Source organism: Purpureocillium takamizusanense, chromosome 6, assembly GCF_022605165.1.
Source record: "Purpureocillium takamizusanense chromosome 6, complete sequence".
Classification (NCBI taxonomy): Eukaryota; Fungi; Ascomycota; class Sordariomycetes; order Hypocreales; family Ophiocordycipitaceae; genus Purpureocillium; species Purpureocillium takamizusanense.
The window spans coordinates 882,916-906,957 of NC_063073.1; the positions used below are offsets into that span (position 1 = coordinate 882,916).

Here is a 24,042-nt window from a genome sequence, read left to right on the forward strand (position 1 = left end):
AGCTATCCGTTACGGCAAAGGGAATCGTGAAATAACTTTGTCCCTCTCCTTAGCCATACTACGGCTGAAGCTCTCGACGTTGTGTGACCGGAGCGGCGCACGCTCTGCCTGATCACCACCCCACCACCACCGTCATCGCCGTTCGTCCGCCAGGTCGCATCCGGCGCACCCGACGCGGGAGCAACAAAACAGACTTTGTTCGCTACATCAGCGAATGCCTTGAACCTACTCGGCAACGCACCCAGACACACACACATACATCACACACACAAACACACAAAGTGACAACTAAGATACGAAGAAAAAACCACCACCAGCAGTAACCACAACAACAACAACCAAAACACCACATTCGCAACAGCATGTCTGGCATCCTCAGCGCCATCGTCCGGGGCCTCGCCCTGCTCTGGACGCTCCTGATCACCGCCCTCATCGGCAACGTCATCGCCTCGGAGACGCATGCCGCCACGTCGGCCAATGCCGCTGTAAACTTCACCATGTTCGTCGCCGCCCTGTCGTGGATCGTCTGCCTCTACGGCCTCGCCGCCGCCCTGTTCACGGCGCTGGCCTCGGCCGTCATCCTGCTGCCCCTCGACATCCTCGCCGTGCTCTTCACCTTCATCAACGCCATCGTCCTCGCCGCCAAGCTGCGCGCCCCCAACTGCGGCAACATCCCTGGCGCCAACCTCCCCGCCAACTGGATCGGCTACGGCTCCAGCAACGACGAGAAGCGCTGCCGCGAGATCCAGGCCAGCACCGCCTTCATGTGGTTCCTCTGGGCCTGCTTCAGCGTCTGCCTCTTCTTCACCATCAAGGACTCGCGCGGCGGCCTCGGCGGCGGCTTCCGCCGCTCCGGGAGGCCCAACATGTCCCAGGTCGGCGTATAAGGTGTGCTGGTCATTAATCGATCAACCAAGAGGCCTAGCTGCCGCGGCCTCGTCTCGCATTGCATCGCATCGCATCGCCTTCCAAAACGCGCTGCGCTGCGTTGCTTTGCGCGTTGCGTTGCGCCGGGCTGCGATGCTTGGGTCGTTGCCAGTCGATGACGTCAACTTACGACCAACACTTGGCGCGCATCACCAATGACTGATATGAGCCTAATGCTCCCGTCCGTCACCACCGCCGCCCGCCCCAGCAGCGGGTGACACGACATAAATAACGCTGGGGTGTTCTATTTTGCAGGGCCAGATGGAAAAAACAGGAGTTGTGGGCATCAGACGTGGTCGGGATCAAGGGATGCGTTTCGCGATATGGAAAGTACATGTCCTTTTCGTGTATACATGGTTAGTAATTACATGGGACTGTCGCGGGAGGGATCAGGCCCCCGGCACCGCATGGAAAGTATCATTGTTGCGTTTCTATTAATGTACCTGTTCCAATGGCACATTCTGCATGCCATGAACTATGTGTTGTGCTTCCGCTCAGTCGCGCGTGCCATGCTGTGCCGACGCCGCAACTGACCTTGGCTGTGGACAAGCGCTGTCCTACGCCGTGCATACATCCCGAGTAAATGAGAGGGGTTAGATTGGTCGCCGTCCAATGCCTCTGCTGCTCTGCTGTGGGCGTGGCAGGGCGCGACGGACGCCCTAACTCGGCCGCGTAACGCGGCATGCGTCGTCTATCTCTAGGTTCATGTCCCTCCGCATGTAGCACAACTAATCCAACTCGCGACGGCCGCCCCGACAAGCGACATCTATAACGTCGCGGCGGCCTCGACAGCCCCAATGGCCTTGAACGCCTTCTTATTTGTCCACCGCACTTCGACATTGTGCATCCATTCCATGTAGCGGGCCCAGCCTGCACGCCATTGTTAACTTCCGGGCACATCCCCTCATGTGCAGCGTGTGGGTGCCCGTGGCGGGATAGAGACAAGGGAAGCGAAGAAGAAGAAGAAGAAGAGGGGGAAGGCTCACTCCAAAAGGCAAACTTGCGGCCAAAGTATTTGCCCATCCAGGGAACAATCATCATGGTGAGGATGAGCTGCAGCTGCTCTAGGCTGCGCTCCCACTCGGCTTGGGCCTCGGAGTCGGCGTCTGAATAGATGTCGCTCGTCGAGGTGGAGGGTAGAGAGTCGACGTCGTCCCTGTCGTCGGAGAGGGATGAGTCGCGCAGGTCCATGAGGGACTCGCCGGTGGCGGCCATGCTGAGAGCGGGGGACCGTACTGGTCTCTCGGCCGGGACCTCGTCTCTCGGATGGGGACACTGAAGCCCGGCGATGAGGCAACGAGGGGGGCGATCGGGGGGCGGGGAGTTCCGCAGGGTCGCCGGCGGGAGAGTGAGCACCTTTGCTGCTGAGTGTGTCACCGCCGCAGGGTCCGCCTCGAGATATTCATCAGGCACGCGTCTCCGTGGCGAGGGACTCGGCGAGGGTGGTTCGTCGTTCGAACGTCTGTGTCGGTCTGGGCGGGTGTGGTGACGACGGGGCCACCGCAACGCTCCGATAGAGCTCCGCGCACAGGCGAGCCCGTCGCCCGCTCGTGGCTGTGATTGGTGGACTCGCGGCGGTGCGAGTATCACGTGCCATCGGGCGTGACCTATGCCCCCCCTCCCCCCCTGGCCCCCACCATGGCCATGCGTCAGAGCCCAGCCCAGCCCATTGTCCCTCGGCCGTTATTATTCTGCTGGAGCTGGAGATATGAAGTGACGCCTGCCTGACGCACCTGACAAACCGCAACACATCGAACCGTCCACCTTGGCAAGGCAACACCACCGCAAGACGAGCATTACCATCACCGCAAGGGAAACGACCCGACGACGCATTTCTGGGCTCGCCGGACTCGGAGCTTTTCGCAACCCCCTTCGGACCTAGGATCAGTCACAGCCAGGAGGAGATCGGCAGACGGCGCGGACCATCGTTTTGGACCAGCGACCAACTCTCAGCACGCAAGACGGGACAAGCCAAAAACGGTCCAAGAACCAAGGGAAACCATCCAGGATTACACGATCCTCGCACTGGCGCAAACCGCAATCATGGCGGACATCCAAGTGAGTGACAATACCTAGCTTCCGTCAGGCCCCATCTCACTCTGGCGCCGATGCGGAACGTCACCACGCATCGCCTTTGTCATTGCCGCCACCCCGCCATCAGGCATATCATTGAATCATTCATTCATCGATACATACATACATCCCTCTCCATTGTGCGCAGGCGTCGGCAGCGGGCAGCGAGCCAATCCGGTGTTGGCGCAGCCGGGCGGGCGTTCCGTCACAGTCGGCGGATCCAGTGGTTTCCATCGGCAGCCAGGCGGCCTTGTCAGACGCCCGACGCGAGCATAATCCCCCAAGCCCCAAGTGCCGCACGGCGCACCGCTGCACACTGCCCTGCACTGCAGTGCACTACCAATTTTGCCCCGCTCTCACTGGCCCATTCCCAAATCCTCCACAATCGGCGCCCCAATCCGTCCCTCACCACCACACCAAATACCCTCGTGTCACAGACGCAAACACTTCCTTGACTCATACTTTGCCCATCCCCTCCCGCCTCCAGCTCTCCGTACGCGCGCGCCCGCATTTCTAATCATCGCACGCGCTACCTGTACGCACTCGCCCTTGCATCGGCAACCTCACCTCGCGACATTTCTTTTTTCACCCCCTGTCTCGCGCAGTTCATCTCGCTGACCCGTGTTTTCCACTTTTTTCCCCATCGCAGGAACAGCCCCCCGCCGAACGAAAGTCTCGCAAGTCCGTCGCCTTCACCGACGAACAAGTAGTTGTCGACGCCGACGGCTCAGTCACCATGGTGAACGCTACCGAGGAGCCCAAGGAGACGGCCCAGTCGCACACGCCTCGTACGCCGCCGCTGTCCGCCGCCCTGGGTGCCTTTGCTGATCTCTCATCTCAAGCCGGCGCCGTCGACGATGCACCCCCCGCTGAGGATGGCGGCCTCGACCTGTCCCTCCTGAAGAAGAAGAAGAAGAAGTCCAAGAAGCCCGAGGACGGCGATGCCCCCGCCGAGGATGACGACGCCGCCGCCGCCGAGGATGGCGGCCTCGACCTCTCCATGAAGAAGAAGAGAAAGAAGGTCAAGAAGGACGCCGCCGCCGACGACGACTTCGCCGCCAAGCTCAAGCAGCTCGAGGTCAAGGACACAGACGAGGCTCCCGAGGTTGAGGAGCAGACGGGCGACATGGACGCCGGCACCGGCATCTGGGCCCACGACGAGACCAAGGCCATCGGCTACAGCCTCCTGCTCGAGCGCTTCTTCAGCCAGCTGTCCCAGAAGAACCCCGACCACGCCCTCAGCGGCACCAAGAGCTACAAGATCCCCCCTCCCCAGTGCATGCGCGAAGGCAACAGGAAAACCGTCTTTGCCAACATTGCCGACATTTGCAAGCGCATGAAGCGTACCGAGGAGCACTTGACCGCCTACCTGTTTGCCGAATTGGGCACCAACGGCTCCGTCGACGGCAGCAGGAGACTGGTCATCAAGGGCCGCTTCCAGCAGAAGCAGATTGAGAACATGGTCAGGAAATACATTAGTACGTCCCTCAATCTCCCATCTTCCATTCATGACGACCGTGATGCTAACTAGCTTCTCCGCAGTCGAATACGTCACCTGCAAGACTTGCAAATCTCCTGACACCGAGCTCAGCAAGGGTGAGAACCGTCTCTACTTCATCACTTGCAACAACTGCGGATCCCGACGAAGTGTCACGGCCATCAAGACCGGTTTCTCGGCCCAGGTCGGCAAGAGAAGAAAGATGAAGGTCTAAGCTGCGGCAACGCGCACGCACGCTCCCGGTGTCGCCATGAGTTCTCGCTACACCCCTCTATGGCCGCCGTTCCCCCGCGTGCCCCCATTCTCCGCAGTCTCATCTTTTCCCATGGCTACTCGTTTCGCCGCTCGTTTGGTTTAGAAAGCGACTCATCTCGTGGCTCGGGCCTCGGGAGGACGAGGCATAGGCATTAGGCATAGGCATTTGGAGGAAAGGGGGGTCAAGGCGTCTGGGTGGTATCCAAAAAAGTTGCTCTACCGGATGATGGAGGTGGTGGTGTTAGGTTGTTGATGATGTCAAGGACGGCTAGGGATGGTGGCGGCAGTCGCCGTTTCTTACGAGATATGGGGAGCCTGGCCCGGGCACATTTTTGTGGTTCTGGCCGTACATAACGCCGAAATGATACTAGTCGACACCACTGCATCCCGTGACTAGGCGTGATGAGAGTTTTGATGTGGAAAGTGAAATGCTTGCATGGATCAAAAGGAAATCCACGAGCACTGGACCATACGGAGGATGGGAAAATGTAAAGGGCGTGCGTGCGTATGTCGCACCCCGTCAACAAGTATATTCTGACAAGGCAGAAAACGAGCGTTCTGTGTGTATCTGCAATTTCCCGAAGCCCAACTCGATAAAGAGCCCTTCCTTTCGATCTTGGTCTCTCCCAGCTCTTCTTTTTTTCTGGCGAACCCATCCAGAAGCTTTCCTTCCGAGTGTCCTTGCTCCCCTACCCGCCCGTCCGTTTGCTGCTCTACCCTGCTCTGTTCTGCTCTAATGGGGGTCTCTCAGGCTCTCGCTCCGGTCCGGTCCAACCCCTCCATGCCCGTAATGTACATTGCCCGCGCGCGTGAAACCACCGTCTGCCCCCACCCGTGTACACCTGTGAAGGAAGGAAAGAGACGCATCAAAGAATCAAACAGAACGCCGCCCAATGAGGAGAGCCGCCCGTCGGCTTAGTCTTCTGAGTCGAAGAGAGTGTTGCCAACCCCGGCCGTGGTACTGGACCGTCGGCCAAACGGTGGGAACGGCTCGCGAGCCTCGACGGCGGAGATGCCAGCGCGGGTTGCCTCCTCGGTGATGTTCTCCACTTCTGCCTGGGCGGTCTCGAACGTGGTCCGCACCCATTCCGTGAGACGATTCTTTGAAGTGTACTGGGCCAGGGTCTTATCCTCCCAGCGCATGGCGTCAATCAGCTTCGCCTGCTCGCCTTGCGAGAACGACTGGAACCGGCGATCCAGACCGTGGGTGTAAACGCCCAGCACTTCGTCCGGCGTCGTGTATCGGAATGGCTCACAGGCATCCTCTGCAAACAATCGTTAGCATACACCTTCACAGCAACGCATCGACAGACTCACGGTATCGGATGCAGTCTGTGAACATGGCGAAAAGTTCCGTATCGGCGATGCGCGTCACAACCTCCGTGTCGTCTTTGCCCGTGGTATCGTTGATTTTGGCCCAATCGTCACGGATAAACAGTCGCCTCCAGATGAGCTTCTTGGCATCCTTCACCTCGTCGCTGTGGCATGCCGTATCGGCAACCTTAAGCGCCATCCAGAACGGGTGCGGGATCTCTTCTCTCGACTCTGCGGGGAGTGATATCAGAGTCAGGAGGTCAATGAGGTACATCGGGTCGAGCGCCTGATGGTCTAGAAGCCTCTCCATGCCTTCAGTGAAGAGTTGGAGAAGTGCCTTCTGCCGACGGGGAATGTTCGTACTGTGTGTCTCGAGGGCGAAGTTGAGGGCGGCGGCGCTGTCGACGGCTTCAACTGTGCTTGGGAGCACTTGACTGTAGAGCTGGTCTTGGATCTTGACGACGACCAATTCGTCATCAACACGCTGAAGTGCCTCCTCGCGGCGAGCTTCATCCCCCTTGACTGTGAACGAGGGTCTTGCTTGTGGCTTCCGTTCGTTCTCTGCCAGTAGCGCCAGCTTGCCGAGACTGAGCTCAACTTTCTTCTTCCAGACCTGGCTCTCCATGTTGAGAGCTAGGTCAATAAGGGTCTCCGATGCGTGCTCCACATCCTGCTCTTGCTGAACATCATTGATCCAAGATATCCGAGCCAAGTTCGGTCTGCTCCGTAGGAAGCGAGTCTTGAATCCAAGCGTGTCCAACTCAAAATCCAATACGGACGAGACACCGTGCTTGTCGATGAGATACTCGTAGATGGGAAACGCAAATGGCTCCCCGTATTTGCTGAAGGAATCTTCCAATTGAGTCTTCTTGGCCTGGCGCTGTGCATTCAAACTCTTGATCTCGGCACTCGAAAGGTCCTCCGCCGCCAGCTGGTTCTCCAGCGTTTCAATATGCTCAAGCAAAATGACTGCCAGAGCGCTCAGACAACCGTGTTTCTCGGCAATCTTTGCTCCTTGCTCCCACTTTCCGTACTGAGCCAAGAAGACAGGCTTGTTATGTCGTTCAGAATCGTATGTCTTGACGTATTCTTGGGCGACTGATTTATTCTCCGAATTGGCGAGGCCCCAGCGTGCATGCTCCAGGACGGCAGTGAGCATGGCGTCCGTTAAAGCGGGGAGGTCATCATGAAGCTTGATGATGAGTTGAGGATCCCGCTGATTTGGCGCCTTTTGTTCAAACCGTCGCTGCTCATGCTTCCTGAACCATTGGTCGCAAAGGTCTGTCAGACGTTTCAGGTTGTTGGCAATGTACATGCAACCTGTCCAGGGCTCCGGAAGGCCCTCGTAGCCGTCCCGTAGGATTCCCATTCGCAATTGCTCGTGCTCCAGACCGTAAAAGGCCATGTTGCTGCGTCGAAAGTCGTGCGCCCCAATGTGAGTGCAGATGTTGATTTGCATGGCCTCGTACATCAAAGTCGTGATCTTTACGTCGTCCAGGCATTTGTCTCGGTATAAGACCTTGATGACTTCGTACGACCAAGCAACGAAAAGTTCGATTCGGTAGATGTCGTTCACAAACCAGTGACGCACAGCATCGACCTCACCCTTCTTAGGGACAGGGTTATGCTTTTGGTCCTCATGGATGAAGTCAACTACCAAAGTCACCAAGCTCTTTTTGTCCTCGGCTGGCCTGTTGGCGGTGAAAGCTTCGTGCAATTTCCAGAGTTGGGCGGCGACATGCATCTTCTCTGCGTTGAACAGGAGTTGCCAGCGTGTCTTGCGGTCAAGGTCGGCACCGACTGCTCGTAGATGCGTCATCAGTCTTTGCAGGGCTTCAGACCGCGCGAAAAGGTTGTCTTCTATCGAAGCGGGCAGCGTCGAGATATACGAGGTAGACGAGCTGAGGATCTCGTGACTGACTGCCAGTGCAGCTTCAGAGAGATCCTCTGGGGAGAAGCTCAGGTCTTGTCGGCCGTCAAAGATCAGAGGGTTGTCTTTCTTGAGGCCAAAAAAGACAGCCTGTTCCAGTTTGCTCTTAGCAGAAACTTGAGGCGGCTGGTCGCTGGCAAACTTGTCGACGTCCGTCGTAATAATCCGCACAACACCGGCACCGCGCACCAAGAGGACAATCGCTGGGTTCTTGGTCTTCAATCGACTAGAGCGGCTTTCGTCATGTCCGTTGGGCGCTGCTGAAGACATCTCCTCGAAGCCGGAGCCGACGATTTCGTGAACATTGTCCTCTCTAAAGTCGACAACGTCCTCGAACGAAGCCGGCAGGATATGGCTGTCAGACTGCAACTGCGAGTCAGGAGATTCAGGAGCCAAGGCCACCGAAGCAACAATAGCAGCACGGTCAAACACGACGAATGCCACCAATGCTGGTCGGGGCAGGTAAACGCGAGGTCGTTGCGGCTGCGTCGGGTCGGAAGAGTCGAAAGGTGTCGAGTACGAGGTGATTGGCCGTATCATGCCGATTTGGCAGTTTGTCGGAGTCAAAATGATCTCGACCAAGGCGTAGCGAGATTTGTTAGATCTTGACATGCTGACGAGAAGCAGAAGATGCTGTACTGTAGGGTTGTCGGTTGCCATGGCATCACTGAGCCTGCTCAATTCCAGGTACTTTGGTTCCAGTCCCGTTGGAACAAAGCTGAAATCGAGCGTTTCCAAAGACTCCGTGGAGTAATCCTCGATTTGCGGGTCGGTTTCCTTGAGGGCTGTAGCGAGACGGTCTCGAATATCTGCCTCTCCCAGGGATTCGTTGTGCCCACCGCGATGGACCCTCCAGGACTGTAGCTTGCCCTTGCTCGTGAGAGCAACGATGTTGCGCTCGCCGACGCGGGCAGAGCGATCGGCTCGAACGGCCGCGATGTCGCCTCGGAGAGAGAGATGCGAAAAGGCATGGCGGATGCTCCCCAGGAAGCCGCTGCTAGAAGGCGTTAGACCAGCTCGGAGAAACTGGACCGAAATCGCGGGTCGTCCGTGGCTGTCCCGGACCGTCATGTACGCCAATCTCCCCGAGTTGAACGTGAGAATGAAGCCTGCCGACTCCGCATTTGTAATTCCGACTACCTTCTCGCCAGACGACATGCCTGAGATTAGATACTCGACTCCGGATCGATCTTTCTTGATGAAAGCGAAAGTCGCGGCGCTCGATATGGACTCCCAGAAAACCACCTTTCCGCTGCCGGACATGACAATAACAAGTCCAGGCTCCGTCGACGACGCGGAGGGGGATACAAGACATCCCACTGGCAACGGGTCGGAGGGCTTCGAGGCGGATGGCAAGGTGAAGGTAAAAGTCTCGGGAGACTGCGACGTCGAGTTGTAGGGCCAGACCATGGCATGTGCTGGGGTCAGTGCCAGGGCGTATCCGGAGGATGAGAAAATCTGGGCGCTTATGTTTCCTGCCAGCACGACGCGTTAGCCTGTAGGTGACTATGGCTTCGGTGAGAGAACGTACCCGACGAGTCCTGGCGGATCCTGTCTGGCAATGCAGGCAATTTTGAAACGGTGAAGGCATTGTTGCTCGTCTTGAAAGCGCTCTGTCAGTAACCACTACGCCGCCATTGCGCCATTAGACGGGGGTATACGCACAAGAACAAGGCTGCCATCGCCCTTGTTGGCGGCTCGATCGCCGTGCTTCGACTTCTTGGTCCTCACGGTGGATTCCCGCCGCATCACGGGGTGGAAAATCTCCGTCGACGTGTCGCGCGCCTTCGCTTCGACGGTCGCAGGTCGGACCTCAGGCTTGGATTCGGGCTTAGTCTCGACCGGTTCGGCCTGGGCCTCGGGCTGCGCAAATGTCTGCTCGGTGAGCGGGAGGCGCTGACGCTTTGCCTTGGGTGGCGGAACCAGGCTCTCGGAGCTCTTGGGTCGCTGGCGACGGCGCGATCGAGTCGCTGTAGCCGGGCCACCCTCGGCGGCGGCGGCGGCGGGAGAAAACATGTTGAGGGGCGCGACGGGAGTCGGTGGCCTTCGGATCGGGCGCTGACGTGACGAGGGCGATGACGCCGCGGTGAACGGTGATGGGCTGCCGTCGAGGGATCAGTGCCGCATCGCGGGATGGCCAGCGGTAGAGACTGCTGCGCCGGGGAAAGGATGCAGGATGGGCGATGATGGAAGCCGGCTGCTGGTGTCGAAATGCCGTGCTGCGATGAAGGGTGAAGGCGATGGATGGGTAAAGGTGGACAGCGAGCGTGAAGGAGCACCTCAACACGCACGCAGCTATTGGGCCGTGGTGCGAAAAACAAATCCAATCCAACGGCAGAACGAGCGGCCAGCTGCCAAGCTCTGGGTGACCGCCTTGGGTGTGTTTGGCTCCATCCATGTATTTGTGGCGTTCACCCGCTGAGTGACCGCTGAGGGGCCACCTGGGCACGCGCTGGCTGTAGCTTGTACGGGCGCTGAGCTGCGGCTCCCCGCCCACTGGAACCTTAGTACTAAGTACCCGACCTGACCTAGCCCGAGCCAGGTGGAGGTGCTTACTGTGGTGGGACCTGTCGGCGTCAGGCCACTGGCAATAAGCGGATACCTAGCCGTTGCGCACTGTTTGGTGCAGACTGAGGTCACTGCCCGTCGTCCGCCTCTCTGCCGCGACCACGCCAGCGACTCCATGACCACATCGTCGGCATCCCAGCCAGCCCGAGCGGTTCCTCTATCATTACATGCTGGAGGCATAGCGACTTTGGACCAAGGAAGCCGGTGTGCATGTCTGGGACACTTGTCTTTCTACGGTTCGACTCCCAACGCGCATGTCGCTGCTGCTCCGCCGGCGTCAAACAGCATCTCCAAAGTCGACGCCGCCACCACCACCATCTATAATCGTGACCGAGACACCCTTGGCTCATCACATTTTCATCGGCGGCGCCTCAGCAGTCGCTCTATGCAGTGCGCACATTAGCTCTAGGAATCCCTAGACCAAACACACGTCTCACATTCGCCGTATTGCTATCCAAAACCCGCTTGGAAGCCGAAACGCGGCCGTTCCTGAGAGACATCAAACCTCGGCCATGATAATACCAGAGCAGACACAGCATGAGGCGCTTCTCGACCGCTGTCACCATCACAGACCCGCTGGTTAAGTACCAGACATTGGTCAAGTCCGGCATATACTCGCCAGATCCAGCACAGCACCGTCTAGCCAGACATCTGCGAGACATTTACCTCCGAATCAAGGACTACTCGCCGCAGGTCGAGTACAAGCAGAGGCTTAGCGAGGTCGCTCGCCTGACCGAGACGAAGATCCCGGAGGACGACGATGCGCATGGCATCCTGGCGCTGAGAAACCATGCCATCTGGCGCAATCCGCTCTTCAAGCACTTGCTGCCGGCCAGCGAGTCACGCGATGGCTTGGCCCTGACCAGGGTCCTGAACAGCCATGAGATGGCCATGGAGATTGACTCTCCCAAGGGCCTCTTCTTATCAGGCGAAGTTGGAACCGGAAAGTCCATGCTTCTTGACCTCTTGGCGGATGGCCTGCCAACCCACCGCAAAAGGCGGTGGCACTTTAACACATTCATGCTCTACACGGTCTCACAGCTAGAGAAACACAGGGAATCTCACACGAGCGCTTTTGCCGCCAAATCGGAGTACTCCATCGCCTGGATGGCAAAGAAGCTTGTTGATGAATCGCCCATCCTCTTCTTGGACGAGTTCCAGCTACCGGACCGGGCGGCGAGCAAAATACTCAGCCATCTCTTCATCGCCTTCTTCCAACTCGGCGGGATATTGGTCGCTTCATCCAACCGCATGCCCGAGGAACTTCAAAAAGCCACCGGCGTCGACTACGCACCGGGTCCCACCCGGGGGTTCATGGGCAAGATCTTTGGCACTCGTGGTCGCGGCGAGCTCTACGGGCCGAGCAGCGACTTTGCAAATTTCCTCGAGGTTCTCAAGGCACGGTGTGATTTTTGGCAGATGGAGGGAGCGCAGGATTGGAGGAGAAAGGAGGAGCTGGACAGTCCCGGGGCCGCGACGAGTGACCAGGCTGCGGTGCTCGCCGTTGCCACAGATCCCAATAGCACTGCGAATGCTGCTAGCACAGCAGCAGACGGAGGCGAGGCACGGAAACGCCCATACTACTACTACCTCCTGGGTAGGGAAGATGCTCCTTGGCAGCAAAGTATCCGAAACGTGCTCTCTTGGACGGGAGCCGAGGCTATCCCTTGGGGGCCTTCAACCCGCGTCGTCTACGGGCGCAAGGTCGTTACTCCGCTGCACCATCAGGGCCATGTCTTTTGGGAGTTCGACAGGCTTGTTGAGTCCTTTGGGCCCGCGGACTATATTTCCATGGCCTCGTCGTATCACACTTTCATCATCGACAAGGTGCCGGTTCTGACAGTCTTGCAAAAGAATGAGGCGAGGCGCTTCATCACCTTGCTCGACGCGCTCTATGAGGCTCGCTGCAAGCTCGTCATCAGAGCGGCGAGCCCGCCGGATGATCTGTTCTTCCCCGAAACGCCGCGTCGTGCTGCCAAGGAGTCAAGCAAAGAAGTCGGAGCCGAGGAAACCGCCGGCGACGCCACCTACTCGGAGACGGCGGCCGAGGTCTATCAGGACCAAGTGTCCCCGTTCCGCCCCAACGTATCGTACTACGACACGCCTTCGGCGACGGCCAAGTACGACCCGGACCAAGACTCCGACTTTGGCCTGCAGAAGCAGCAGGTCGTCGACTTTGGCAGGACGGGCGCCTTCACGGGCGAGGACGAACGCTTTGCGTATAAGCGCGCCACGTCTCGGCTGTGGGAGCTGTGCAGCGCCCGGTGGCACTCGAGGACCGGTGACTGGTGGCAACCGCTGCCCGCCGCGGCGCGGCACTGGGAGGGCGGCGCCGTGTCCAAACCCCTGGGGGAGCACGTCGCAGCGAGTAGCGGGCACACAGGCGAGGGCATGGGCGAAAGCGTGGAGGTTGACGAGCTGGCAGGTCTGGCCAAGTGGAGGGTTGAGCATTTCCGGAAACAAAGCGGGTGAACATAGAGCACATTTGGATGAGCATCACAGCGCCGAGCGCGAGCTCGGAAGTCCGTCAGTCAGTCATATTAGAGACAGAGACGCAACATCAGGATATACAACGTGGGGGAAATAGTCTTTGTGTGAATGCCATTGCCACCTCTGAGGCCGAACCGGAACGCCATGCAATGAACCTCTCAATGGTGCCCATCTATGGGTGGATGGGGATGTCTCTTCACTTCACAGATTTGTCACGCCGGGTGTCCAGCTCTCCCCTATCCTCTTCATGTCCTCGGCGAACTTCTTGCTCGTGATCCTCCTCCCGCCGCGTCCCCCCAGCGGCGCATGCTCATCCGGCTCGAAGAACGGGTTCTGCAGCAGCCTCACATACGCCGTCTGCATGGCCCTAAACACGGGCTTGAGCTCCGCGTCCCTAAGCCCCGCGGTCAAGGAGCGCCCGGCACCGACGCCGCCCCCGAACGTGGGCGGCGACAAAGCCGACGATGACGACGATAGCGAACCAGCCGCCACGGTAGCAGCACCCGGGGCGCCGCCGCTCCCGGAGTGTGTGACGGCGGCATCGACGCGACGGCCGCGCATGTCCACGACGCAGACCATGCGGACGCCCGTGTTGGTCTCGAAGCCGTAGGCGGCGAGGCGGTCGTCGACGGCGTGCAGCAGGCCGACGTCGCCGGACAGGCCCACGCCCGCGGCGGCGTTTTGCTTGGCGCGCAGGTCGAAGACGTCGACGGTGGAGGAGAGCAGGAGGGAGAACTGCAGGGGCGTGCGGATCGGGGCGAAGGCGTTGGTCGAGGGGTCGTGCGACGGGAAGATGGACATATGCAGCGGATTGTTCTGCGACGCGGGACAGACGAATGCTTTTAGCTTTTCGCGATGCGCCTCGAAGGGAAGAAGGGAAGCGGGTAGGCTTACGTTGCGCCCGATGACGCCGAGGCAGGCGATTGACGGCATGGCGGTCGTCATGGCTAGGCTGGACGCCGCGATGGTGATGGGCGCGATGATGGAGAAGGTCGATCGAGGTGGAGTGAGGTGCAGCTCGGGGGTTTATATCAGGGAGCTCAGCTGTGGTGGTGGGGGTGTGCATTGTTAACTGTAGCCTAGGGGTCCTGCTCCAGAGCCATCCAGCATCACCCTCGATACGCAGCGCTGAGCGTAGGGACACGGCGAACGAGAAGACTTCACGCACAAGTAGATAGCAAATTATTTGAAGCGAGCGTGGATTTCCCCGGCAATTCAGTTGATATAAGCGGTTTTCATTCCAACTTGGACCGCAAGTCATCGCCATGCGCCCAGCAACACTGGAAGTGCGTAGCTGGCAATCCGTGTAAGTGTCCAAGTGAGGCCAAGCAGCCCGTAGTCGTTGCACTCCCTCCACCGCATCTAGATGGCCTGACCGAGCAAAATGCAGCGCCCGCTGCTATAATATGTAATATGTGCGTGGTCGACTTCTCAAACAAAGAGGTTATACATCCCGGGGGGGGGCAGATCCACGAAGCTAAAGACCCGTAGAGCGTGCTCACGTCGATCCATACCTGGGCGCCTGGCCGACCGCTCCCGCGCATCAGCCCTATTACAGAGAGCACGGCATCTAGTACTCCTCCTCGTCGACGATACCGGCCGTCTCCTCGAGGCCCCGCAGCACCTCCTCGACCTCGGAGGGGTCCGTGATGGCCCAGACACCGCCGCCCTTGACCAGGTCCCTCCCCCTGACGCCCACCTCTTTCCCCACAAGGTTGCGGCCGACCTTTCCGGGGCCGATGCCAACCCAGCGGCGCACCTTGGCGCGCTGGTCCAGGTAGCGGATGCTGTCCCACCAGCGCACCGTCTCGAGGCAGCCGCGGGCCAGCAGGTCCTTGAGCTGCTCCTTGCTCTGGAAGGGCCGGGCCGTGACGTTGCTGACGCAGGGGATGGCGGCGGGGAAGGTCACCATGTCCTCGCCCTCGCGGCCGGCGACGCGGCTTGTGCCATCCAGCAACGTGCGCATGACGGCCACGGCGGGCTTCATGATGGGGCTGTGAAAGGGACTGTCGCTATGAAGGCGCACGGCCCGGGGGTCGTGGCCGAGGAACTGGCGCACGTGGGCGATGAGCGTCTTGATGCGCTCCAGGTTGCCGCTCAGGACGATCTGGTTCTTGCTGTTGATGTTGGCGATGAGGACCTGCTCGATCGGGGGCACGTCCTCGCTGCTCTCGGCCTTGCCGCCCTCGCTCGAGTGGCCGACGAAGGCGCGGATAGCGTCAATTAGCCCCGGCAGGTACTCAGGCTCGGTGATGACGGCCACCATGCCGTACTCGCCGCCGTAGTCCTGCACGGCGCGGCGAGTCGCCTCGGACATGGCCTCGGCGCGCCGCTGCACCAGGTACAGACTATCTTCGAAGTGCATGTAGCCGCCCGCGACGAGCGCGGCAAACTCTCCGAGCGAGTGGCCGAGCGTGTAGTCGAAGTGGTCGGCGGTGCGGAAGCCGAACTCGCGCTCGAGGATGCGCAGGATGCATATGGACGTGGCCATGATGGCGGGCTGCGCATTGGTCGTCTGCGTCAGCGCCTTGGACGGCCCGTGCTGGATCACGTCGGACAGCTTGTACCCGACATGGTGGTCGATCTCGTCTATGATGTGGGACGTGGTGGAGGGGAAGGCCTCGAGCCAGGGCGTGAGCATGCCGACCTTTTGCGTGCCTTGGCCTTTCGGGGGGGCGAGAGCGTTAGCCATGAGACAGTTGCTTGGTTGAGCTCTGCTTTGCCCACCTGGGAAGAAGATGGCCGTCCGCGGCCGCGCCGGCCGCAACTTGGTGGAGATGCATCTGCGGTGGTGCTGCTGCTGCGACCGCTGCTGTTCGCCGACGGCGGCGGTAGTGACTCGGCCGCGGGGTGTTTCGCGTGTCGACGTCGCCGCGCCTTGGCGCCGCAGCGCAGATGCACCAAAGCGCTTCATGGCCGTGCCACGGCTGGGTTGCAGCTGGCGGGTTCAGTGCAGTGCGTGGCTCATGGCTGTTGACGAGAGGACAAGGGCCGAGGAGATTAGGAGAAGGAGGAGTGAGTGGTGCCCAGTGAGGCCGTGGTGGTGGTGGTGGTGGTGGTGGTGGTAGTGGTGGTCGAGCGTCCACTTAACTCACATCGTTGAAGCAGCCTGGAACCAGCTGCGCGTCCTCGCGGGTGCCCAGCGCGGCAATCAAAGGCACAAACAACAGCGAGTGACATGGAGGATTGGGGAGGGAACCTAGCTGCCACTGCCAACCAACACGTGGGGCCTTTCGGCCTTGACGGGTGGAGCTCCAGGCCCCTGAGCCGACCCGGACACTGCCCGTACCGCCCCGGCGGCTCTCGACCAAGTCACCGTCTCCTGCTGGGCCGAGGATCCGGTCCCCGGCTGTCAAGGTGGCCCACGGGCGGGTGTCCACCACCGTTTTGCTGTCGTTGCATCCTACCAGTCTGCTGCGGCTGACGCTCGTGCTTGAATCCTTGGCTAACAGTCCTGACGATACACGACTGAATGCTGGCTGTGTGCCGAAGCAGCTGCTCGCCTACTCACATTGCAGCAGACGACAGTCGTTTGATTAATTTGCTTGTTTCGTCATGCATCGTGCCCATGCGTGAGTTCATATAAGATGGGCTACGTGGCTAGCAGCGAATCTCGACGCCGTCCTTGCTGACCGTCAGGTACTTGACGCCCTTGTACGGCTTTACCCCCTCTCCCAGGCCGCGGCTCTTTCTTGTGTCTATCGCGATGCTGTCCACCTTGAGCCCGCTCGCCAACCATCCCTTCACTGCGAAGCTGACCGAGGCTGAGCTTGGCATCAGAATCTTGTTCTGTGCCACCCGCTTCGAGTCCTGCTCGTCGCCTTCATCGTCCTTTCGCGGCTTCGCCTTGACCGACGGTGAGCTCTGATAAGGTCCGCTGTACGAGTACTCGTTGCCGAACCCGAAACCACTGGGGTCGAATTCTTGTTCCTCCTCGTCCACCAAGGGTCCCACCACCGTACATCGCAGCCCGAAATGTGACGTAGGGCCTGACAACTCCTTGGCCGGCACCTGCCATTCCAGTGCCCTTTCCCCGGGGTTGAAGCTGGCATCGCCCCTGCTAGGTCGGATGTCTGACAGGTTTCTCACATCGTCCGGTAGGGGGATCGTGATCTTGAGATCGTCCAGCAGTGGTGCCGCAGGCGTCCCTGGATGCGGCCCACCGAGTCTACCGGAGTTGCTGCCCCGCCCCAGCTGACCACCAGATGACGAACCCGGCGTGCCGAATATCTTGTTGACCTGTAGCCGGACCTCAAACTCGGACCCACCAGGACCGAGGCCCGTCTTCATTTCCAGGTTTACCGGCAACTTGAGATTGTTCGCGCTCAGGCTGCCACTCTTGCCACTCGTAAACGGTAGCAGGTCCACTTCGTACCCAGCCAGAATGAAGCGGCCATCTGGCGGTATGAAACTCAGCTCTCCCGGCCGCTCCTTCCACCTGTTCAGCCGAACGCAGGGGTGGAAGACTGGCAGCTCCACGATGCCGGCCAGGTTGTGTCTCCCGGACGGGCCCGAGAGGCTCAGCGTAATGTCCGGCACCCCGGAAACCTTGGCCGTAAAAGCGATCGTCCCGTTGGCAAAGGCAGCAAGGGGTCTGCCGGACGGCGCAAGCGTCACGGACAGCGTCTCGACGACATCGGCGTACATTTCGTTCGACGTGTGCCGCACGTTTGCTCTTCTCCACGGTAGAGCTGGTGTGTTGGAAGCCATGAGTGATGGGGCGTTTGGGATCGACGAGTTGCCGCTCAGAGGGGTTTTCCTGGCAGATGGTCAGTCGAGGCTCGCTCTTCCCACGTAGGGGCCTTGCACCACGCACCCAGGAAGGGTTATGCTCCCCAGGAGCTTGCCCACCCAGCCCTCAATCTCCACGACCTCTCGCAGGGCATTTGGTTCTGTCGTGCTTATCGTCCCCGCGTCGCACATCTCCGTCAGCAATTGGGCTACGATGTCGTAATTGTTCTCGATCTTGACGGCCAGCAGCGGGGCGCCGAGGAAGTCTTCGAGGGCATCGACGATACGGTGGAGGAACTCGAGCACGAGCAGCGGCTCGATCTCGGTCGACGACGTCGCGAGGAAGAGGAGGTTCGCATGCGACAGGCTGAAGACGAGAGTCGGCGGGCTCGCGTTGGGGAGGTATATCAGGTTCGGTCTAGGGGTGGGATGCTCGAGGTAGAGGGGTAACAGGTGCGCCGCAGACAGCGGTCGTCCCGTGTAGGTGTGCGAGAGCAATGCATTTCTGCGAGCGGGCGGGCGGGGGTCAGAGTCGAGCCATATTGGGTGCGCTGTGCGGGGAGCATACCTATTGTCATCGTAAACATGAACCGCCTCGATAACCCCGTTCATGGCTGCGACTGTCGCCTTTCCCAGGCGTTGCCGGACGGAGCGACGAGAAACGAAGCTCCAGCGCGAGACAGCCCACTCATCCACCCAAGCCACTAGGTACGTACAGAAGCAGCAATGACGGAACTAAGTCTTAGCGCTGCTGACTAACGCTATCCCTGCCACATCACCCAGCACACCTGGCGACCTAGGGGTCCAGGCACGAGCAGCAACACCAGAGTTTAGACGGGAGCTTTACGAGTTCATCATCCCACTCGGGGGGAAACTCTGCCACACCATCGCGGTCACCCTCTCAATATGGCCAGCGACAAGGTCCCGACGCTGCACTCCTTGGAAAAGCCAGAGGACCTCAAGCAGCTCATGCGCCAGGACCGCGGCGAGGACTGCTTGAGCTGCAAAATCGTCGGCAAGTTGTAACGCTCAGACACACGACATGGACAATGTCCATGAGCTGACTTTCTTATGCCCCCTCTGCGCAGGTAGCGGTGCATTCTTCGGTTTGGCCGCGTACAGCTACATCTCTGGCATGTCGCAGCTCGAGAAACAGCGCGCCGTCATCCTGCAGAAAAACTCCATGTTCGGCATGCGGAGCCGCAGGCTGGGCATCGCGGGCATCTCGCTCGGCCTGGCGTATATGGGGATGTGGAGGGCGTTTCGGTGATGGGCCCTTTTGGCTCATCGGCCCTACATGCCAGAGACGCGGGCAGGAGAGGCTTGGACGAGTGAGTGACTTGCCGGTTGTGTAAAAGAAACATGTAACATTCTGTACCAATGTATCACCACGGATGCTGTATCAACATCAAAGGAAGAAGCGGCCTCGGGGACTATTGTTGAGGCATAACCTGAAGAACGGGCCCGTGTCTATTCAAGGCAACCACTCCCTTGGAATTCACCATCTCCACATCATCATCTTTATGCTTGTGTGTGCATCGTACAATATACACTTGCATCATCAGCCTAGAGACGGCGGCCGTACAGCCTGTCAGGCGAGAGCAACGGCAATACACAATGAGCCGCATACGCACAGAGAAGAGACCTTACTATAAATTTCATAAACCAGCCAAACCTTTTTCTGCTTTTTGTAGAAGCCGGTTTGCATCAGTGACCTCAGAGCACGTCTATAGGCGCACGACGCCGAGCCCCAGGTATGGATGGGTGGGCGTTGGCGGCAGACTTGCAGCAGAAAAGCGCACCCTGACAAGCCCCACATCATCAACCTCAATTTCACATCTCAACTCGCAACTTTCAAGCACTCTCATTCGCGACGGCCGCCCAAACCACGCCCTCCGCTTCATCGCGCAAAACACTCAATCCGACACATCGCAACGGCACATCTCTCTTCTTCCGTGTCTCGCAACATCCATTGCCTTGGGGCCCGCCGCCCCCCCTTCAGGGTCCCCCCCCCCCCCCCGAAAACTCACCTCTCATCCTCCTTCCATCCTTCCGTCCATCATGCCCATCACCATCCTCCAGCCCCGGCCCGCGCCATCGCGGCCCCTCAATGTCCCTACCTCCGCGACTCACGGTGGCCTCGAGTCCGAGTCCGACTCCGACTCCGACGGCGGCGGCGCAGATCTCCAGGGCGACGTGCCCATGCGAGCCCCCAAGCGCCGTCGCGCAAGCCTCGAGGACGATGATGCCGACGCCGACGAGATTCTCACGCCGGGCAGCGTCATAACCTCGAACCCGCAATGGATGCGGTAAGTAAAACTCACCCGTGCTCATGTCCAAGCCTCTCTCCCCCTCCTCCCCACGAGACCCTCTTTACCAAGAGGGACGGAGGGGGGGCACAACAACAACAACTAATATTACTACTACTATTCTACCGTGCTGTGTGTCTCATGGATTGTGTTCTAACGGATTTCTTTTCTTTCTTTCCCGCTCGCAAGTGGCCACGGCACATACGTCCCGCCCAATTCCACAGACATCACCTCCTCCCTCGCCGGCACCCTCACCCGGACCAACAAGCTCCTCTCGGTGCGTCCCCTACGCGCGCGCTACACGCCCGAGATCGGCGACCTCGTCGTCGGCCGCATCGTCGAGGTGCAGGCCCGCCGCTGGCGCGTCGACGTCGCCGCCTCGCAGCTCGCCATCCTGCAGATCTCGGCCATCAACCTCCCCGGCGGCATCCTGCGCAAGCGCACCGAGACGGACGAGCTCCAGATCCGCTCCTTCTTCGCCGAGGGCGATCTCGTCGTCGCCGAGGTCCAGCAGCTCCACCAGGACGGCGCCGCCAGCCTTCACACCCGCAGCCTCAAGTACGGGAAGCTCAGGAACGGCGTCTTCGTCGGCGTCTCGGGCACCGGTGGCGGCGGCGGCGTCGTCCGCTCCAAGAGGCAGGTCTGGACCGTCGAGGCCGCCAACGGCGCCGGCAAGATCGACGTCCTGCTCGGCGTCAACGGCTACATCTGGGTCAGCAAACACGTCGAGGGCGATGCCGCTGCCGAGGCCGCCCCCGGCATCAACCGCATGGAGGAGGCAGTCAGCAGCAAGGTCTACTCGAGTCAAAATGACGATATTGACGTCGCCACCATGCGGGAGATCGCCCGCTTCCGCAGCGTCATCCTGGCCCTCGTGGAGAACGGATTGCGGGTTGACGAGGATACCGTGACGAGGGCATATCACGAGGCGGTCGAGATTGGCCGCGAATCGGCAGACGACGACTTGTATTTGGGAGGCGAAAGAGGGAAAAGGTTGGCTACCATCATAGCGAGCCGCTAGGTCTCAATAGAATACAGGATTATAAGCCACTCGCACAACATTTGATGATTTGCGTCTCTCTTTCGGCCATGTGAGAATACTATTACCCAGCACGTCTCAATTATTTCGCCTTTTTGGCTCTTCTCTCGTGAGCGTGCACAAGAGCTCAGCCCCAACAATCATACATGCACATCTACGTCGGACCCCAATGACAAAAGAAAAGCGTCGCTAGCAAGGTACAGGCACGCGCGCGAGGCATCGTTGCGTCGCCCACGGATATGTCTTTCACGCATCTCATTCTGGCGTCCCCCAACACAACCAATGCGTCCTAAGTACGTGCTTGAGGCGTCGGGTCGGTACCATTCACAGGCCTAGCGAGCTTCTCTTCAGCCCAAGGAACGAAAGGACAGCGATCAGAATCCCCCACCTTAGAGCGGCCGACGATGCACTCTTTCCTCCGAGGCCGAAGACGAGGCCGACCCAGTACTTGAGCCCTCGCACCACATTACCATCGCGGTCAAAGTTGGGCTTGGGCGCCGAGATCTTCTTGTAGCGCTCGAGCTCACCCCACGAGTAAGGCATGTATCGCACGCGGAGGACCTTTTCGGCCCAGGCGGGGACGGTGGCAATGCAGCGCTGGTGGCTGAACGCCTTGAACGAGTAGTGGCCATGGTAGTTGCCCGTGCCAGAAGAGCCAATACCACCGATAGGCGACGCGTTGACCATACAGTGGAAGAAGGCATCGTTGGCTGTGGCACCGCCAGAGGTGACGTTCTCAAGTACTGGTAACAGTCAGCAATCTTGTTTGCAAAAGGCCACAGGGTCTGTACGCCTTACCCTTCTTGTTCTCTGCGTCCGAGCCAAAGGTGTACAGCGCCAGGGGTGTGGGATCGACCTTGTTGGCAATATCGATGGCCTCGTCGAGGCTGTCGACGGGCATGATGGACCAGACCGGGCCAAAGCTCTCCTCGGCCATCATGCTGTCGTCGATGCTGTCGACCAGGACGACCGTCGGCTCGATGAAAAACTCGGACTCGTCGCTATCACCACCCATGACGATCTTGCCCTTGGTGTTGTCCACCATGGCCTTGATGCGGTCAAAGTGAGTCTTGTTGACAATGCGGGAGAAATCAGGGCTCTTCTTGGCGCCCTGGGGCATGAACGTGCGGTACGCGGCCGTGACCTCGCCGATGAACTTGGACACGAGGCTGCGGTCGATGAGGACGTAGTTGTGCGACAGACAGACTTGGCCGGCGTTGAGGCACTTTTGCCAGAGGAGACGCCTGGCGGCGAGCTTCAGGTCGCTGTGCTTGGTGAGGAAGGCGGGGTTCTGGCCTCCGAGCTCGAGGAGGACGGGGGTCAGGGACTGCGCGGCCTTCGTGGCAATGATGGCGCCCGTCTTCTTGCCACCGGTGAAGACGACCTTGTCAAACTTGAGGTCCATGACGAATTTGGTCTCCTCGAGGGCGCCGTTGACGCAGACGTAGCACTCGGGGTCGAGATACTCATCAAAGAGCTTCTTGAGTACCATGGCGGAGTGGGGCGAGTGCTCCGACGGCTTGAGGATGACGGTGTTGCCAGCAGCGATGGCGCCGACGAGGGGGGTGATGTTGAGCTGGTAGGGGTAGTTGTAGGCGCCAATCATGAGGATGGTACCGAGGGGCTCGTTCCTCATGCGCATCTTCATGGGCCAGTACTGCAGGGGCAGGTCGGCGACGGGCTCGTCCTTGGCCCAGGCGTCGAGCTTGTTGGCGACGTTGACGCACTCCGTCTTGCACCACTCGAGCTCGGTGACGTGCGCCTCGTACTTGCACTTGCCCATGTCCTTCATCAGGGCCTCCTCGATGAGGGGTGCGCAGTCAATGAGCCCCCAGTAGAGGCGGCGAATCTGCTTCTTGCGGAACTCAAAGTCCTTGGTGCGGTTGGTGCGGTACGTCTTTCGCAGAGTGTCGTACTTGGCCTGGATGTCGTCGAGGGACGTCGCCTCGAAGGGCGCGATGCCGCCTTTGATGGAGCCCATGGTGGCGATGGTGGGTGGTGGGCGCGTCCAAGATATGAAGCCAACGGCAGATGCGGCCGTCGGTGCGAGCAGGGGCTGGAGGCGTGTACAATGTCAGCGTCTAGCTAGCTTCGGACGGCATCACGACAGTTTGAAGGCGAGTGGAAAGGTAGCTGGTGGCAGTGCGCGACAGTGGCCCGTGCCTCGTCCCACGACGACGATTTCGCGAACACGCGCGTGCTCGACCACAGACGGCATCTGTCGGGGTGACGAGGGAGGGAAAAGAGGCGGGCGATCTGACCACTCACGTCTTGTCGTGTTAGTGCAGCAAGCAAGCAAGCTTGGCGGGCCGAGAGCTATCCAAGAATCGACCGACGGGGCGGAATCGCACAAACTAACTGCGGAGGAGGATGAGGCACAGCGCGAGCGTCGCAAGTCCGGAGAAGCGAGGAGGAGCAGTAGAGAAATACGAAGTTGGGAGCAGCAGGATGAAGAGGGGATGGGAGTATTTTCACAAGCGGCCGAGTCAAAATGAGGGGCCTCCGCAGGGCTGGCCAGAGAAGACTAGGGGGGCGGGATGCATAGGCAGGCAGGCAGGCAGGCATGCAGGACGGGACGAGAGCTTCCAACTGGAAGGCGCTGCTCAGCAGTTCGGCAAATGTCCACCTCAGTGTGCACGGTACCTTGGGTATAGGTACTGTTAGCTGGCAGCCCAGCTTCAGTTCAAATGGATCTGTGATGGGCCGCCTCAGTGGCACTGGGCCTAGCCAGTGTCTGCTGAAGGAAAAGTGCCAGTCCAGGTGGTTTGCCACGGACAGCCGCAATGCTCGCTACTACTCTGGTATGTACCCACCAAGCGCCACGGGCTCTGTGCGATGATGAAGACGCTCGGCCTCGGCATGATAGAACCAGCAAAGCCATGGCATCGTCCCCACACTGCCCAAGAGG

At 59.6% G+C, this 24,042-nt stretch overlaps 11 protein-coding genes across 12 annotated transcripts; 5 read left to right on the top strand and 6 right to left on the bottom strand.

Annotated features, from left to right (window-relative positions):
* Positions 1 to 362: 362 nt before the first annotated feature.
* JDV02_006748 (uncharacterized protein) lies at positions 363 to 887 on the top strand (the record flags this gene model as incomplete). Its single annotated transcript, XM_047988170.1, has 1 exon — positions 363 to 887. One exon carries the CDS (start codon positions 363 to 365, stop codon positions 885 to 887), a length of 525 nt encoding a protein of 174 aa, XP_047844162.1.
* An 806-nt stretch (positions 888 to 1,693) lies between these two features.
* Positions 1,694 to 2,142, bottom strand: JDV02_006749 (uncharacterized protein; the record flags this gene model as incomplete). The annotated part of the gene is made up of 2 exons (XM_047988171.1): positions 1,694 to 1,797; positions 1,914 to 2,142. The coding sequence occupies 2 exons, from the start codon at positions 2,140 to 2,142 to the stop codon at positions 1,694 to 1,696; spliced, it is 333 nt and encodes a 110-aa protein (XP_047844163.1).
* Positions 2,143 to 2,614: 472 nt separating this feature from the next.
* Positions 2,615 to 5,133, top strand: SUI3 (translation initiation factor eIF-2 beta subunit). Its single transcript, XM_047988172.1, has 3 exons — positions 2,615 to 2,985; positions 3,650 to 4,478; positions 4,543 to 5,133. The coding sequence occupies exons 1-3, from the start codon at positions 2,971 to 2,973 to the stop codon at positions 4,710 to 4,712; spliced, it is 1,014 nt and encodes a 337-aa protein (XP_047844164.1). The 5' UTR covers positions 2,615 to 2,970; the 3' UTR covers positions 4,713 to 5,133.
* A 136-nt stretch (positions 5,134 to 5,269) lies between these two features.
* Positions 5,270 to 10,252, bottom strand: JDV02_006751 (uncharacterized protein). The gene is made up of 4 exons (XM_047988173.1): positions 9,663 to 10,252; positions 9,529 to 9,598; positions 6,071 to 9,472; positions 5,270 to 6,018 (listed from the first exon to the last, which is right to left on the bottom strand). Exons 1-4 carry the CDS (start codon positions 10,011 to 10,013, stop codon positions 5,669 to 5,671), a joined length of 4,173 nt encoding a protein of 1,390 aa, XP_047844165.1. The 5' UTR covers positions 10,014 to 10,252; the 3' UTR covers positions 5,270 to 5,668.
* A 398-nt stretch (positions 10,253 to 10,650) lies between these two features.
* On the top strand, positions 10,651 to 13,164 carry JDV02_006752 (Peroxisome-assembly ATPase). The gene has a single exon (XM_047988174.1). It carries the CDS (start codon positions 11,103 to 11,105, stop codon positions 13,035 to 13,037), a length of 1,935 nt encoding a protein of 644 aa, XP_047844166.1. The 5' UTR covers positions 10,651 to 11,102; the 3' UTR covers positions 13,038 to 13,164.
* JDV02_006753 (uncharacterized protein) lies at positions 13,059 to 14,067 on the bottom strand. Its single transcript, XM_047988175.1, has 2 exons — positions 13,950 to 14,067; positions 13,059 to 13,871 (listed from the first exon to the last, which is right to left on the bottom strand). Exons 1-2 carry the CDS (start codon positions 13,998 to 14,000, stop codon positions 13,257 to 13,259), a joined length of 666 nt encoding a protein of 221 aa, XP_047844167.1. The 5' UTR covers positions 14,001 to 14,067; the 3' UTR covers positions 13,059 to 13,256.
* Positions 14,068 to 14,261: 194 nt separating this feature from the next.
* On the bottom strand, positions 14,262 to 16,112 carry MCT1 ([Acyl-carrier-protein] S-malonyltransferase). The gene is made up of 2 exons (XM_047988176.1): positions 15,783 to 16,112; positions 14,262 to 15,719 (listed from the first exon to the last, which is right to left on the bottom strand). The coding sequence occupies exons 1-2, from the start codon at positions 15,967 to 15,969 to the stop codon at positions 14,626 to 14,628; spliced, it is 1,281 nt and encodes a 426-aa protein (XP_047844168.1). The 5' UTR covers positions 15,970 to 16,112; the 3' UTR covers positions 14,262 to 14,625.
* Positions 16,113 to 16,584: 472 nt separating this feature from the next.
* On the bottom strand, positions 16,585 to 18,430 carry JDV02_006755 (uncharacterized protein). The gene is made up of 2 exons (XM_047988177.1): positions 17,872 to 18,430; positions 16,585 to 17,814 (listed from the first exon to the last, which is right to left on the bottom strand). Exons 1-2 carry the CDS (start codon positions 18,396 to 18,398, stop codon positions 16,656 to 16,658), a joined length of 1,686 nt encoding a protein of 561 aa, XP_047844169.1. The 5' UTR covers positions 18,399 to 18,430; the 3' UTR covers positions 16,585 to 16,655.
* Positions 18,431 to 18,692: 262 nt separating this feature from the next.
* JDV02_006756 (uncharacterized protein) lies at positions 18,693 to 19,056 on the top strand (the record flags this gene model as incomplete). Its single annotated transcript, XM_047988178.1, has 2 exons — positions 18,693 to 18,801; positions 18,875 to 19,056. The coding sequence occupies 2 exons, from the start codon at positions 18,693 to 18,695 to the stop codon at positions 19,054 to 19,056; spliced, it is 291 nt and encodes a 96-aa protein (XP_047844170.1).
* A 791-nt stretch (positions 19,057 to 19,847) lies between these two features.
* Positions 19,848 to 21,144, top strand: rrp4 (Exosome complex component rrp4; the record flags this gene model as incomplete). Its single annotated transcript, XM_047988179.1, has 2 exons — positions 19,848 to 20,095; positions 20,285 to 21,144. The coding sequence occupies 2 exons, from the start codon at positions 19,848 to 19,850 to the stop codon at positions 21,114 to 21,116; spliced, it is 1,080 nt and encodes a 359-aa protein (XP_047844171.1). The 3' UTR covers positions 21,117 to 21,144.
* On the bottom strand, positions 20,897 to 23,683 carry HFD1 (Hexadecenal dehydrogenase). 2 transcript variants are annotated; one of them, XM_047988180.1, is made up of 4 exons: positions 23,403 to 23,683; positions 21,933 to 23,190; positions 21,523 to 21,877; positions 21,046 to 21,466 (listed from the first exon to the last, which is right to left on the bottom strand). In XM_047988180.1, exons 2-4 carry the CDS (start codon positions 23,113 to 23,115, stop codon positions 21,424 to 21,426), a joined length of 1,581 nt encoding a protein of 526 aa, XP_047844172.1. In that variant the 5' UTR covers positions 23,116 to 23,190; positions 23,403 to 23,683; the 3' UTR covers positions 21,046 to 21,423. The 2 variants fall into 2 exon arrangements, with proteins under 2 accessions (XP_047844173.1, XP_047844172.1); XM_047988181.1 differs by having other exon boundaries at positions 20,897 to 21,877; positions 21,933 to 23,683.
* Positions 23,684 to 24,042: the final 359 nt, after the last annotated feature.